Below are 16,112 nucleotides of genomic sequence, written 5' to 3'. Positions count from 1 at the left end.
TCAGTAAAAATTACAAGTCCTGTAAAGAGAAGGCATGCTATCTTATTGAAAAAATTGTAACAAGTCTGCATGCTGTTAGGCACCTTTGAACAATTTTCTCATTATACGGATAAGGAGACTGAAGGAAGTCAAAGACAGAACGAAGACCTCCAAATCACACACCATCCCTGTCCTGCAAGCACAAGTCTGTGTAAACTTCTACCACTAAGACTGATCTGCTCTACAAGCTACAACAGTGCCTTATTTCTTTTAAAAAAAAGTGTTTATTACTACTATGTGAAACCTACAGAACTCTCAAAATCCAGAAAAGGTTGTGTAATGAACAGTGTTAACAAGAGTTCAGCATGAACTAGGAGCATTTTATAAAAAAATGCTCTGCTGTGTTCCCAAAATACAGCTAACAGCATGGGCACAGTGCACGGCACAGCAGACACGACATCAATCGTGGGGAAACGGCTTGCAGACTAACTTTGTGAAGGACACTACCTGAACGACTTCTAAGTTGATGTAGTACATGTTTGATTATGATAAAAATGGAGACCAGTTCGTGGTTTCATCAGAGACTAAAAGGGCTCACCAGGAATTAGATATAAACAGTAAAGAGATTTAATTTGTGAGATAGGTTTTACCTCTTTCTGACTTCAGGTGTCCATATACGAGCTCGTTGTCTAGACTTGCTTTTTAGTTAACGAAGCCCAGATGACAGTTATCTCCTCCCAAAGAAGCTGCCTACACTCCGGACTCACACAGCAAACTATGTTCTAAACAACTAGACTAGTTTTAGGCAACCAAACTGCTGACAGCCACATTTGGTCAGATGAACCCAAAACTTGCTGTAAATCAGGCCAGCAGACAATTACTATACACACAAAAATGACTCTAAAATGAGTTATTACCATTTAAGAAAGCCACCGGAATCGGTCATTGTGGCAAGTCCTCTGAAAATACAACCTCAGTGCTAAGCATCATGCAAAACAAACAATTTAGAAATTTTTAGAATGGGGAAAGAGTAAAACAGAAGTTATTATTCTACTGCATGAATCCAGGGTGCTCTCTCTTTAAGGATACTTTGCAATCCTAGTCATTGCAAACACAATTTCGAATACAAGACTCACCTAGAGAAATCGGAAGAGAGCAACGGGGACAGTCAGAAGTAGGGAATGACTTCCCTAAATAGACTCTTGGTAAATTGGTTGGGGGGTATCAGAGAAGTCTGTAAAGTCATAGATTGCGTAGAGTAGGTGCAGGTTAAAACTGCTGTTTCTCAGAATAAAAACTACAAAGCACGACACGAAATTATCAAGCATCAGGTTTAAACCAAATAAAATGATGCACGCTTCCACACAAAGTTAAGTTGAACTCATGCAGCACAACACCAAGAATGACAAAAGCTTAACAAGGTTCAAAATTAATAGGACAAATTAACAGAGGACAGATTCATCAGTAGTTTTTAGATATGACTATTTGGATCCACGCGCAAGATCCCAAACAACTGATGACTGAGAGAAAACTCATCAGAACAGATGGTTACATTGCAAAACATTGCTTAAAATTTTTAAGTGCTGAACCCAAAATGCATGGATTTTTCCCTATTTTCTTCAAAAGAAGCTAGGCACTTCAGCACACTACCTTTAAACTTCACCCACTGGAAAATCAGTTACCATAAAATAAGCATAATCTCTGCTGTATCAATTACTAAAAGAAAATGAAGACATGTTAGGAGTCCCTTGTATTTTTAGAAGTTTCAGGCAACTTGCTCAGCAAAAAACAGGAAAACCTACCAATCAGAAATGTTTTGCCCCAGACAGTACCACAAAGGCATGAAAAGCCATCAAGCCAAACTGAAAAAGCTGACCTCATCCAGCCACTCTGCAGTGACTCACAGACACAGATGGATTCACCCTTCCCATAAGATACACTGCTAAAGTGTCCCCATCTTCAGAAACCTTCACATTTTTTGCCTTTAATTTCTACAGCAGCCACTGGAAGGGCAACGTGCCATATGTGTTCAGCCCATAGAAGACCAAGATTCAAGCTGAACGTCCAAAAATCACCATTACCAAAGAGTGCCAATCAAGTAATACAGAACTTCAACAGCTTTAGAGAATTTGGTTTCAGACTCATCATGGAAGTTTTAGTGCTGGTTCTGCCATCAACAAGGATTAGATACAGGCATGCCACTTAAGCCTGGATTTATCCTGCCCGTTCTGAGACAATTAAAGTACCCCAGTTATGAGCCCAAGCCCCCTCCATACTTATGGGGAGATACCCAGTAGAGAGGTGGGTAATTTGCTCCATTGCCTTCTAGAGGTGGGATAACCCTAGATTTCCCCCCTGCCTACTGCATTGAATTTATCTGAATAATGGATATAAACATGCAAGAACTGTGGAATTCAAAGATCAAAAGAAGAAGTAGTTTTAAATTACTACATTTGCAAGCATTTCTAGATTCTAACACAATATTCACCTCCTAATGGGCACCATGTTATTGGCTCTGCTACACACAAATGAGGTCTCAACATGCAAACGGAGTCTCAGATTGCATAAATTCAGAAAAACTAACCAGCCCCAGGCAAGGGAAGCAGAGGGGAGCTCGAAGTATGCTATAGCCAAGTATGATGGAAGTGCCTCTGTTGGCTACCCAATGGCTGTTCACTCAACTCTGGTCCCTTATAAATTTTTAAGCAGACATTTTGGAGGTAACAACAATTCTTTGCATATAATGGGAGAAAATGCAGTTCTCCAGCTTTACAGGTGTAAATCTAAGGTCACTGTTAACTGGAGTTCTTCCCATTTCACACCAATGAAGTGGAATCAGGAATGCATGTGGGATTATATCAAACAAGGAGATTATTCCCCCCTTTCCCCCCTGGTCAACTTTCATAAATCTGCAAATGCCTCCAGTGTCCCAGGGAGGAAAGGGGCTGGGGGCCTCTGGGAGCATTGGAAGGGCATCCACAAGAGAGTTCGAGAGCATCTCGCTAAGCCAGACATTTCATAACACTGCACAAATTGTACGTCCAGCTTAGCGCGGGGATGCTGCAATGGTCTTTCACCCTTTGAGCCAATTGTTAGCTTTTCACAGGAACCAGCAGGGAAGCACATGTGAAACCTCTGTGGGGCTGGTGAGCGTCTCCATGCCTTGTGTGACTCTGCATGTAGATGAAGCAGCTTCGGCTTTCGGAGCTGCTGCTGCTTAGTTCTCAGAGAAGTCCTTTTCTCCCGCTTGGCTCCCTGCTGCGACAGTCCTTTTCAGTCTTTCTATTCCCCCCCCCAGTCTCTTCTCCTGCACAACACAGGGAAACTTGATTGAAATAAAGACCCAAGAGAACATGGTTTATTTTCTTCTCTTCAATCCATTTTAGAAAAGCTTTTTAATTGGTTTAAAAAAGATGCTAAACAAAACGCAATGTCTTTCAGTCTTCTTGAACTAGTAATAGATACCACTATTCAAGCATTGCTCAGAGGAACTAGGAATCATGAGCTGTGACTGGGAATTTAAAGCAAATTCAGAGATGTGTCTAGTTTCTTTAAAGTCTTATGTGTTTACTCCCAAACTTCTGCAAACGTACAAACAAGGCAGAAAACCCAGAAAACCAGGAGCTTGGAGTATTTGCACTTCCCACACCAAATTAAAGTAATACAGCTCCAGTAGGAAGAGTGGGAGTCTGGGAGGCAGTTTTCATGAGCCAATTTAACGGAGACATATAGCTCAAGGCATAATTAATAATATATCATCCCGCAAATGCTCCTCTTACATACCTACCCCACAGTAATCACAGGAAGCTGTTTGCACATTAAGTATACTCACTGCAAGTGCCGTGACAACACTGTGTGAATACATAATCCAGGCCACTGAGATGGGAGCAGCATAGCTGTACTGCTGAGACGCACGCTCCACTTCTCACTCACTCCTTGCTTGCAGTTTCAACTGCTCTGTGATTCCTGTTTCTAAACCTTTCAAATTAACTGCATGGTTCACACTTGGGGCCATTTAGACTAACACGGGCCTATCCAATAGCAATGGAAAACAGATATTGTCTCCTCAGCAACTTGACTACAAATTTTCTCAGCGCTGGGACTTGTCTGGTACGAGCCAGGACTCTCCAGTTTTACAAGGAATGAACCTGAACTGTGACCTCAGTCTGGGGGAGATTTTGTTGTCACTTTGACCTCATGCAGCAGGTACATGAGTAGCGTCAGGACTACCTACATTTAAAGCATGTATTTGCATCTCAACTTACAACCAAAACTGAAACCAACCATCATTTTCCAAAAAAATTGCTCCCCAAGGGAACTAGTGATCTCACAGGGAACTTGGAAGAGCAACAATTAACCAGCAATCTTATCTTCCTCATGGGTTTCTCACTTTAACTTAAAACTCTAAGAGTCTTCATGCCCAGATTCAATCTCTTTCAGGGTAAAGGTTCACAGCAGAAAAGCCTTGGCCTTTTTCTTCATGAATCTTCTACTTTTACACATTTTTTCCTTTTTAAATGAAAAAAATTCCCCCACATCATGATTGTCATAGGGAGCTGATAAGAAACAAATATGCTAGTCTGTGTCATAAGAACCCCATCATCAGAATTTCCCAGCCAGGTCAGACCAAAGGGTCCACCTAACCCAGTGTCCTAATTTCTACAGTAGCTGATAGTGGACACCTAGCAAAAAAATTTAACATCAATCAAACAGTGACATTTCCTAAGAAAATTCTCTCTCTCTCTCTCTCTCTCTCTCTCTCCCTCTTTCTCTCTACCCTCCAACAATTTATAGCTTAAGTCACCATAATATTGGCTGTCAACCCAAAGTCTTCCAGCCTCAAGGGCATTTCAAACATTGCAAAGTATGAATCTCTAGAAACATGCATAAACTTGGCAAATATCTGAGAGCTTCAAGTCCTGCATCCTGCTTTCACGGAGACTCGGGTGCCAACAAAGTGCAACATAATCTTGGAGGATGCAGTGAAAAAATGAACAACTTATGATATTAAGTTCCTTGGACTATTGAAGCAAATCATCATTTTCCCCTCCTGATTTATGGGAACAATCGTTTGCTGATATTTTGGAAATATCCAGCAAAAAATCAATGATTACATGAGATCATGACCACCAAAAATGGTTGCGCTGTTGCATACTGTCAGTCTCTCTGTTCTTATGTGATAGCAGAATCCAAGTTTTATATTAGAGGCTTCACACAGCATAGACAGTTCACTGGGAAAAGTCTTCATTCTCTCAGGTTGACAGTCACATGGGGAACTTCAGGGCCTGTGACTTTACAATTCAGTTCAAAGTTCTAGATTTGAAAGGTCTTTTCACCAAACTCTCTAATGAAAACAATTCTCACGCATATGTTACTCCATTTTCAGGATAGTAAAAGTTACAAAGAACTGAGTTCATCCAGGCTGTGTTTCCCTGCTTTTTCCTGACACCAAGCTTCAAGGTTTTCCTGTTGGTATGTTTTTTATTCATGGAGACACTTTCAAAGACACAAGAGAATTCCAATGAACAACAGGAAGAATTGCAAAAAAGTCCCTCCCTGTTCGTCTTATTCAGTGCAAACTTCAGCAGCAGGCTAGGATTAACTTGACTGAATCAGAGACAGTAGCTCTAACACCACTGGCACCACAGCCGCTATCATCAAGACACAAAGCCCCCCAGTATCAAAATTATTATAGGAACACAGCATCTTACTCCTCAATTACCTTCTTACCTGAGGGGGGGCCTTCTTTAGCAGTACAAGAAGGGCTTGCAACACCAGGTTAGAGAACCGTGGCCCAATTGGGACATAATCTGAAATGAAAAATGTACTTTAATATCCATTAAAATGATACACCTTTAAGCCACATAACTGTATCAAAAAGGAGTTCAAGGCTCCTGTAATAAATGCCTCCAGATGACTTCTAGTTTGCAATCCTACTGCACAGCCAACATAGCTCCCATCATCCTAACTCACCTAGAAGTCTCTCAATGTCATCCACTACGACACAGCTGAGCTGGGATTTGTATGCATCATCAAAGATCTAGAAAACAGCAAAATGACTCATTGTTAAATCTCAGAAGTAAAATTACAATAGTCATGATAAGGACTTGTTGACTCATTTTTAACTAAACTCAGCAGCAGTCAGAGAATAAACAGGGAACGAAAAAATCAGTACCAAGCGACTAGACTCTACCTGCATTTAATAAAACATCTCAACAAATTCAGAGCTCAGTTTTGTTCATTTACCCTAGACACATTGCAAAAAAGCCAGCTGCCTCTGTGTTTAATTGCAAGCAGTCGACAAAACAAAGCAACGTTCCTCTGTTTTCTGGAGCTGGGGCAATACTAGAACACGCACACAACAAACCCACAATCACAATGCAATTATGAAGATTTATATCCAAGTTGGTTATTCTTCGTAAGAGTGGACGGGAGGGAAAACGGACCTACTCAGGTACTGATTAAGCCTCCATATCACCCTTTATACAGCAGCAAAGCAGTGCCCTGCAAACCTTTGGGTTTGGACAGTGAGTAGCACTAAAGACAGCAGTGGTATTGCAGGCCCACCTCCAGTGTACCCTGAATTCAAGCAAAGTCCAAAAGGCTCCTTTATGAATCTAAATGACAAATTGGGCTTCTAGCTATGAGCACATTGCTTCTCTTGGAAACTATGCAGTCTTGCAGTGAATTACCCCTTTGTTCTTAGGGTAACATATTTTGTTTACATGCCTAATTCAGTATAATTCGGCTACAAAAAGAACGTAAGTGTCAGCTTGCTCCTGTAAATGACACTCCTTAAGATCTCCTTCCAGCTGACTACTTGAAATGATTTAAGAAGTTCAACTTCTCTGTAAATGTCTTAATTTTTTTTCTTATAACTTCTGTTTAACTAACCATTCCCCCCTCTAAACTGATTCTAGTTTCATTCAGACAAGATTTGTTCTTGCCAAGTGCAAACTTAAGTCCTTTCTGCCTTCATCTTTGGAGTCAGAGCTCCAAACTTGCTAATTGCAGATCAGGTGTTTTGTTCCACTGTCAGTACTGATTATATATCAGACCCAACTGGGCAGGACCTTGAAATGTTCCCTTCCAGAGCTGATTGCTATGTGCTTACACCACCCTGAAACGGTATCCAGAGATTTCATTAAATCTCATCAGTTAGGACAAAAGAGCATTTTTTGAAGAAGAATGAGGGCAAAAGCTTGTGAGCTTTAAATTTTTATATGCTACCTTCAGCAAGACCCTTGCCCTCCTTTGGGTCTATTCTGTCAGGATCCCTGAAAACACTCAAAACAACTGTGGTCCTTTCTATCTAAAGAGCTTCCTTTAATCATTCAGTTCCTGGAAAACAATTATCAAAGCAGCTATTTAACTCAGCTGGAACCTGCTGGTAGCATCTTCCCAGACCAACAAAACAGTTGCCACTTCTTTGCTTTCTGTCCTGTTTAGCAGTACATAGCGGTAACCAGAACACTCTGCATTCATTTATTAGCAGGCCGTTAATTAGGAAAATAACTCCCAAACATACCTAATAAACATCTCCATGTGAACATATAAGGAATCACAATGGACCACAAGCAGTACCAAAAAAATACAGATCAGTATTCCCGCATCTAGAATAACCTGTGATATTAGCAATTCTGCCGCAAAGCTTCATCTAAAAGGATTTTTATTGGATTAAACATAAATAGATGCTTGATACAGAATCTAATGTGTTTTGACATCACATTCAATTGACTTCGCTCTTCCAGAATTATGCAGCACACTCATTGAGTGTTTGGGTGGACTAGTGCATTATTACAGAAAGCGCTCAGAAGTTAGGGACACAGCTTTAATATGACACTGTTTTACACAAAGCGATATATCAATTTACATTTTTCTACAAGATCCATGCAGTGATACACAGAGGGGTGGTTCTCAGTGAACAGCTGTTTTATTTAACGTTCACCGATCAGTGTATACTGGGTTTCCCAAAAGGATTCCTAAAGAAACTAAGCATCATGGGATAAGGGTCATGCACAGTATCAGTGCTATGACAACATTCACTCAGCTTTATAAACAAATGTATCTATAGGAATTCAGGACCTTCAGACAGCAGAAGGCACAGCCACAAGGGAAATTCCCTTTTCAGTTCATCAGAGAACACGGAATCGGACTGTAATCAAACAAAGCAGTAGGACACTTAGGTACCTTCTTCATAGCTTGGCACTTGGCTGTTTCAGAAAATCCAATCATCTTATCAGGAGAACAGATTTTGATAAAGGGAAAGTTGGATTCTTCTGCTATCTTTGCTGCTAAGGCAGTCTTCCCACTGTGGGGGGGACCTGGAATAAAGGACAAACACAAGCAATAAACAAATGAGAATATAGGCCTGGTAAGACTCAGCATGAAAGATACTTTAAACATGCTTATAATCCCATTCACGGGGATCTGCATTTTGAAATGACTTTTTCTTCTGCTTGCAGAAGGCACAAACTAACTCATAGTTCAATGCAGCCCTCCAGATGAAGAAAATTAATGCAACTTATCTGAGTGCATGCAGACTAATTTGCCAAGAAACTAATAAGAAAGATAATGTTAACACATTTTGCAGACTTGGCCACTGCTGAGAAATTAGTATCTGTCAGTATTTTGGAGAATCTTTTTTAAATAGGCTTATGCCCCTTCTGCATACGATTTCTAGAAGCATTGTGGTAAACAAGTCAACTGCTTGAATGCCAAGTAAATATTGACAAACACACAATTTATAAATTGCCTAAAATCATACCACAATAATTCAAACAGAGACCAAAGATGCATCTTAATCTATACACCTAATGCAAAGGAACTCCGAGTGCAATAGGGTATCACATGCTAGCAATATATTGACCACAAACACAAAGAATTATTCAGGGAAGCTATTCAGGGTTTAATTTCAAAGCAATGGACTTCTAAGCAATGGTAGCAATCCGCATTTAGGGAATTCAGGAAAAGAAAGAAAGAAGGGATCAGTAAATAACAAATTCTACCCCAGTATCTATAGCACAGAAGTTTGAAATAGTTTTCTAGATTCTTTATAGTCAAAAATACTCTAGAGGGCAATCCACCTCCGTCTAACAGTGGACACCTGCACGTGGACAGATGAATTGTTGCGCGGACTCAGTGAATTACCCTGATGAGCTCACCAGTGTCTTCAAAGAGAATCTAGACAACTAACTCAGCTAGAGATGTTTCCACTGTGAAACATCCACATTTACATTATTAACTCAATGCATTCGCTCTGCTGTTCCAAAAATAGGATTTAGATGTCCCACCAAATCTCAGGTTGAGATGCTGGTTTTAATATTTGAAGCAATTTCATTCAGGAATATTGACAGGGACTAATTCTATTTTTCCTCCCATATGTTACTTTTACATGCAGTTACAGGATATAACAGATCACCACCTGGGGTAACTGATGAGAACAGTTTGCAGAAGTCAGCTGTTTTTTTAAAACACATAGTTTTCCTAAATTTACCTTCTAGAAGAACGCTAACCAATGGAGTACGGTCACTGTTCTTAGTTTGTTGAACAAGCAGCTCCCCATCATCCAATACCCTTGTTACAGGATCACCCCACTTAATAATACCATTCATGATATAACTTGCATAGTCTTCCTGGTTGGTTCCAAACGCCTGTATTTTAAGAGAGGAAACATTCATTTTATTCAAGAATTTTGCATCACATGAAAAAAAAACACAAAACAAACATCACCAAAGTGACCAGGACCAAGACTCTGGAAGATGCTTAAGCTAAGTGAGGTGGTCAGTAATACACATCCACTGGTGAAACAGAACATTTCAGTTCAAATGACTGAACGCTGCTAAGGACTATTCATACTTAGTGATGTCTCTCCATATAGTATCAGCACAAATTCTAATCAATGCAAGTTACCAATGAGTTCCGAGTCCACACCATTTAAAGACAATTCTCAAAAATTAGATGCTTAAGCCTCCTATTAAGGTCCTTGGTTAACTGAAATAACCCAAAGGAGAGAGTGTATATACAGCAAAGAGAAGGAACTCTGAGTTGCTCTCTTTACTTGTCCTATTCTTCTTCATGATTCTTGAGGCCAGCAAAAGATACAAAATGGAGCCTTACCAGGCAGAAAGAGGCTCCCCACTTTCATTCCCATTACGCAGAATACAGTGCCCCAACCCACAGTGCACCATTGCACAACTGATCACAGAGAGAAGGTGCTAGCTTGTGTCATTGACTGTACCGGGTGGCCCGACTCTATTACAGGAGTTATATAGGTCCTACTTACCGGTTTGATATCGTTCTCCAAAGACGCAAAGAAGTCTCCTCTTGTCACACGCAAGCTTTCTGCCTTCTCCATATCCACTTCCACTTTGTTGCTGGCCTAACAAAGGCAATAAAACACAGTGAAGTACAGCACCGCAGTACATGACCCCTTACCAACTTCCATCCAAGGATCCAGCTCTGTAGTTGGTCTGCATCAATACCAAAAAATGGTTCTTAATAAGACATTTGTTAAGACACATGCTTGGGTACCACTGGAGCAACATCATCTTCAGAGAGCCACTGCCGTGCACTGACCCCCACAAAGTCAATAAGTATCAACTGTTGCACTCAGAAAGCTGAGGTCAAGAGAATGCCCATGACCCCACTCTTCAGAGTAGACACCCCAGCTAAGGGCAGGATGCTGCTCTACCTTGCCTAAATAAACCAAGTGTCAGTGAGGCAGAGACTGGAGCCCAGCGTGGGATTGATCTCACTCACCTAAGTTTAGATTTCTAAAATTTATTGAAGTTCTGTAGGTTTCCACTAGAGTCAGTGGAGAACGACAGGCTGCAGAAATACTCTTCATTACGTAGTCTGGCTGCTGGATGGGAAGAGGCTTTGTGACTTTTTGCAGAAAGATAAATTAAAGTTTGGTTCAGCCCAGCTTCAGATTTCCCTGCTCCACTTCTGGCAACTGAGCCAAAAATAAGAACTATTCACATAGCCCTATCTCAGGAGATCTTAGATTGCTATTCAAACCATGCACTACTTCCTCCTACAAGAACAGTCTTTCAGGGGATTGGTAAATATTAGATTTCTTCCTGCTTGGCCTTCATTTGCTTCAGATCAACCACATTCATGACTCTTCCGAAGTGGCACTGCCATTATTACTTAGAATAAATGAGCAGCAGTTAGTTCAGCTCAGATTGCTCTCCTTTCTGAATGAGAGATGTCACCTTTTTCTCTCCCGCCATGCCCAAACTGCCCAGCAACATTTAAAAGCTAATGAATGAGAGCAAACATACAGCTGACAGCACTACAACAATCTTCTCTTGAAATTGTTCCTCAGTCAGAACTAGAGGTACTGCTGGGAGATGGCAGAAAACTGCTCACACTGGAGCCAAAAGCAATTTTCAGTTCTTGAAAACAACTTGAAAGCAAGTAACCTTCACAGCTGTAGACTTTTATTCAGATGTCTTACTGAGTATGGCAGCAGCTCTGCAATATGGAACAGCTCCACTTACTGGGATTATTTGTAGATGTGCAAGTATCTGATTGCCTTGGGCAGCAATCAGGAATTAAATGGATTTGAAACAACTTTTCCACTCAATGGCATACGTACACTGGCTATTACACACTAATCCTTTGGGTGCAATCTATTGAGGACCCTGGGTGGAGTTACAGATACCAGAAAAAGGATTAGTCACAAAAGGGGGCAGAAGTTGATCTGTGGAAAGCAAATCATCTATCTGTAAAGTGGTAAGGCAGAAACCTATTTTTTAAAGCAACATGGAGATGAGGCAAGAGATCTTTTTTTCTACCAGTCACAGTGCAGCCTTGAAAGGCTTTTATTAATTTTTCTATTTCCCTGTTATTCCATAAGAAATGTCTCTAGCTTCCAAAACAAGTATAATTTTCTTTGAAATTTACCCTAGTCTAACACATGCTTCTACGTAAGAGTTCTGTTGCCCTACATGACCTCAAGAGACAAAAACTTGGGATTTCACGGCATTTCTTGGAAGAAATCCCAACTAGGGAATGAGAATATTGGAGCCATGACCTGTGATAAGGAATTGCCATAAAAGATCAAGTGAAGGAAAATGGCTCCTGATGTTAGACACAGAGACAGTTCTGCTTGATCTCTATAACCTTGGCCTAAGACTGAGGGGATGGACAAGTTGAATAACAATCACTCTCAAAGACATGTCTCAAAGACATCCTCTTTTGACCAGGATGATCCACAAGAACAAGGACATCAGTTTGGCGTGGGAAGGAAAATTCACCTTGTGCCTATCTTGTAGAGTGGCAGAAACAGTCTCTAAACAGCAAGCTCTGCAACCCAGCAATCATTTTGATTAAAAATCAGCCAATAATACTGTGCCAAACAAATTATTATAACCAGAGGATGGCTGAAACGACAGCGTCCCTTCTCACAAAAGCATCCACCAAGCCAAATACATCAAGCTAGTGGATCTTTAGGACAGGTTGATTACTTTGCTACTGTGCAGAGGGAAGCAAAGGTGCTTGAAACACACAGTTAATGCATTCCTAAAGGTGTTTATACGCTTTGAAGCATGAGCCTTTCTTTCTGTCGTAGCCTTTAAGAAGTTACACATTTTATTTTTTAACACGCACTTTGAGAGATTATTAGCAGAGCTTAAATGATTCAGAAGAATAATTCCACTCAATTTTCAAATGCAATTTGTGTTCTTGCTTCACGCAGGTGCTTCTGAAAACTAGGTCAGGCTTATGATGTATATTTTAAGTTCTGCAATACTTACAGGAGAGAATGAAATACCTTAGTACATCATTTGGCTGAAAACAACTTCACAATGAACAACAAGAATATCCAAAAATACCATGTCAGAGTCTTTGGAAAGAAAAACGAAGCGTGCCCACTTGACATTTGGAATACACATGCATATATTACGAAGTTGTCAATCACACACTTAAAGGAGGGGACCGCCTTTTTATATTTATGCATGGCCATTTTCTCTTCTCCCCCTGCGACAGTTTGGCACAACAGGGAACTTATCAAAACACTAAGGGCTCCCAGCCTCACCCAAAATTCAAGCAATGAAAAAGCATCAACTATAAGCAAAATTAATTATTTAAGAAAAATGCTTTGTTTGTGAAGGGATGGAAATACACCTGGAGGTGCTGGAAGGTGTGGGGGTTTTTTGAGTCAGAAAACAAGAAATTAGAGAAACTGTTGATGCTTCTGTGTTGCTGTTATAAGAACCAGTTAACAGCTTTTCAATTAGGGTTGCAAGGAGGAGCAGCAGGAGCCATTTTTCTAAGTAGAGTGCTCCTAGATAAAAGTGTTTAAGCAGCCAAATGTAAATGAAAGCGTGGTTTCCTTTCTTCATATTTGAGGCTGAATAGCCTTTTTACTTAAAAACACGTGAGGGCTGTTGGTATTGATGTTGAAAGCTTTTCTCTGCAGTAATTCACACCAAATCTTGGCCACTAGAGCAAAGGGGCTACATCTTTCAGCCTCTGCCTTTATGAACTAATTATCTCATATTTCAACACTGTCAAATACCACGTTTTGCATTCGGATTAATATAACCTGACATTTCATGGCCCTTACAACTTCTCTCCAGTTAAAGATACACTGACCCCAATAATCAGCAAACATTAGGAAACCAAGGCAATCTTCTAGAATGGAGGAAACTGAGAACATTACAGATCTCTATGAACACTAAGACTGTCATCAAGTGAGTTCTCATTTGAAATGGGTTGAAGACATTGTACAAGCACTTTCTGAACTCAGGCGAGCTTTTAGCATCAACAACACCTTGGAGCAATGAGTTCCATAGCTTAAATACTTCTTCACACAATGCGCATTTTTTTTCTTTGCTTTGAACCTGGCCCAGCTGGTATCATTTGCTGTCCTCCAAACTCTTCTATTAGAAAATAGTAAACAATCATTCCCTATTCACTGACTTCAGTCTGCTCATGATGTTACAGACTTTTCATATACCTTCGCCATATTTTTTCAGGATGAAAAATTCTCATCTAACCCTTCCTCCTATGAAAACCTTCCTGCACCTTTGACCTTCTCCATTGCCTTTGCGCATCCTAATTCTTTCCGTATCCTAGTTCTACCATATCCTTTCTTATATGCTTTCTGAGATGGTGTCCCAGGACTGCACAGAGTAATGAAGATGCAAACACACCAGGGATTTATCCATGATATAATCAAGGCCTCATTTTTGCTCTCTATATCTCTGCTAGTAATTTCTAATGTTGCATTTGTTTTTTCTGACTGATGAGGACTGAGCTGATACTTCAGGATTATAATAATTTGAAGAACTTGCTCCCGAGCAATGGTCAGTTCAGTCCCTATCACTGCCTACACATTTAAATGTTTTTTTCTCCCTGTACACTTAAATACACCGAATACATCTTGTCCACCCTCTCAGTATTTCACATTCCTTCTGCAGTTTTCCACAGGTGGCCTTCATCTTTATGACCACAAATAGCTGCAAGCTTGTAACCTTGCTATTCCTCCCCTCTTTCCAGGTCATTTATGAATAAATTGAGCTGCACAGGCTCCAGCAGAAATCCCTCCGATATCGATGGCTAGCCTCACTTCCTACTCTTGTTTCCTGGGTTTCTTTTCAGTTTTCGTAATACGCTGATAGACAATTATCTTCCATTCCCACTGAGGCACTAAGAACCACTTGGAGGTCAGGAGATGAAAGAGGTAAGTCATAACCATGTGAAAGCACAGTCACAACATGATGTCCACATGAAAACCATCTCCTAAGACATGCTGAGATGTAAATATACAAGAGAAGACTCCACAAACAGCTATTTTCTCTTCTTTGCCCCAGTGAGAGGCAGTAGGACTGACCTTGATGTGTCTGTTCATAGCAGTAGACTGTGCAGCTCGAACTAAACCTTCTAATTCAGCACCACTGAAGTTTTTAGTCTCAACTGCCAGTTCTGAAATGTCCACATCTTCAGACAGCAGCTGGTGTTCTCGCATCCGTACCGTGTGGATATGAAGAATCTGAAATCGACCCTTCTCATCTGGCAAACCTGAGATTGTAAACAGAACATGTGTCAACCAGTGCCTCAGCACCACAACCACAGCACAGCCTTTCCCTCTCCTCACTTCCAAAGGCTGTTTCTCACTGTGAGTAACTCGTTCTTTTAAGTAGAATATTTCACAAAGCTTTTGGTCCGAGAACCTCAAATTACACCAATTGCCCTGGCAAACTAATAAGCATCTCCCTCAAACTAGAGAAAGAAACAGTGTAAGGTTTAACTTCCTCAGGGTTCACAAATCAAGGTACTGGTTGCTGTGACTTGGTTCCCGCATGATGTTCCCACTCCCAGTTGCTTGTTCTCAGACTTCCAAACCAGGAATCCACCTTACACAAGGGCATTCTGGCAAGCCAGTCCCTTGGCATTCCTAAATCCAGTTCCCTAATCCAGCTCCTTCCCACCTCACACTTCTTGTACAATCTTCATTTTCTGAGGTTTAGATGATAATTTCCCAGCTTACACCTTATCAAGCCCCTTCTGAAATGCATGTAATGGAAGACAAAGAAAATCCTTCTATTTAAAGAACAGGTAACAAGTCAGTCTGGCACAACACCCTTTCGGTAAACCCATGCTGTACTTTATCTCACTTTCCAACCTACGTTCACATCCTTTATTACAAGGATCTGTTGAATTTGTTCTAAAAAAGACTTGCCTTGCCTGTAATGTTTTTAATTAACTTTTTTCAACTAAAGATGCAGGTACTACACCTGCATTAGTATAACACTCACCTGGGTTTAGCAATAATGCTTGCTACCCGGCATTTCTTTTCAAGTATAAGACTGTTCAGAGAGGACGACTGTCATCATGACTACACTTCTTGATCCCTAAAACACACTTTCTTTACCAAGTCTTTCCTTCAGCTCCTTGAAGCTGTGTTAGTTTGGAAAGACTGTGTCTGGCTAATTTTTGTCAATGCTAATCCTTTCTCATTATTGTCCATCTGCCTGATCTCTATTAATTCTCTATGCACAGCTATACACTTATTTACCCAATTTTCTTTTTTTTTTTTGCATTACGCCAGGAAGAGGCACAAGTCTCTTCCAATATTCTTCCTTCATCTAAATGAATGTCTTAGTCTCATAATCTCCTGC

General features: G+C 40.5%; 1 protein-coding gene across 1 annotated transcript in view; it reads right to left on the bottom strand.

Moving 5' to 3' along the window:
- NSF (N-ethylmaleimide sensitive factor, vesicle fusing ATPase) overlaps positions 1-16,112 on the bottom strand; it is an 85,159-nt gene that overhangs the window by 15,383 nt on the left and 53,664 nt on the right. The window contains exons 12-17 of the mRNA XM_067312037.1: positions 14,825-15,012; positions 10,265-10,360; positions 9,476-9,632; positions 8,170-8,303; positions 5,953-6,019; positions 5,710-5,789 (exon numbers count right to left, since the gene is read on the bottom strand). Of these exons, the coding sequence (XP_067168138.1) occupies positions 5,710-5,789; positions 5,953-6,019; positions 8,170-8,303; positions 9,476-9,632; positions 10,265-10,360; positions 14,825-15,012 (722 nt within the window). The remainder of the gene's footprint in view (positions 1-5,709; positions 5,790-5,952; positions 6,020-8,169; positions 8,304-9,475; positions 9,633-10,264; positions 10,361-14,824; positions 15,013-16,112) is intronic.

Source organism: Apteryx mantelli, chromosome 28 (genome assembly GCF_036417845.1).
Source record: "Apteryx mantelli isolate bAptMan1 chromosome 28, bAptMan1.hap1, whole genome shotgun sequence".
Classification (NCBI taxonomy): Eukaryota; Metazoa; Chordata; class Aves; order Apterygiformes; family Apterygidae; genus Apteryx; species Apteryx mantelli.
The sequence above is the reverse complement of the archived record's forward strand: the minus strand, read 5'-3'. Positions and strand labels throughout refer to the sequence as shown.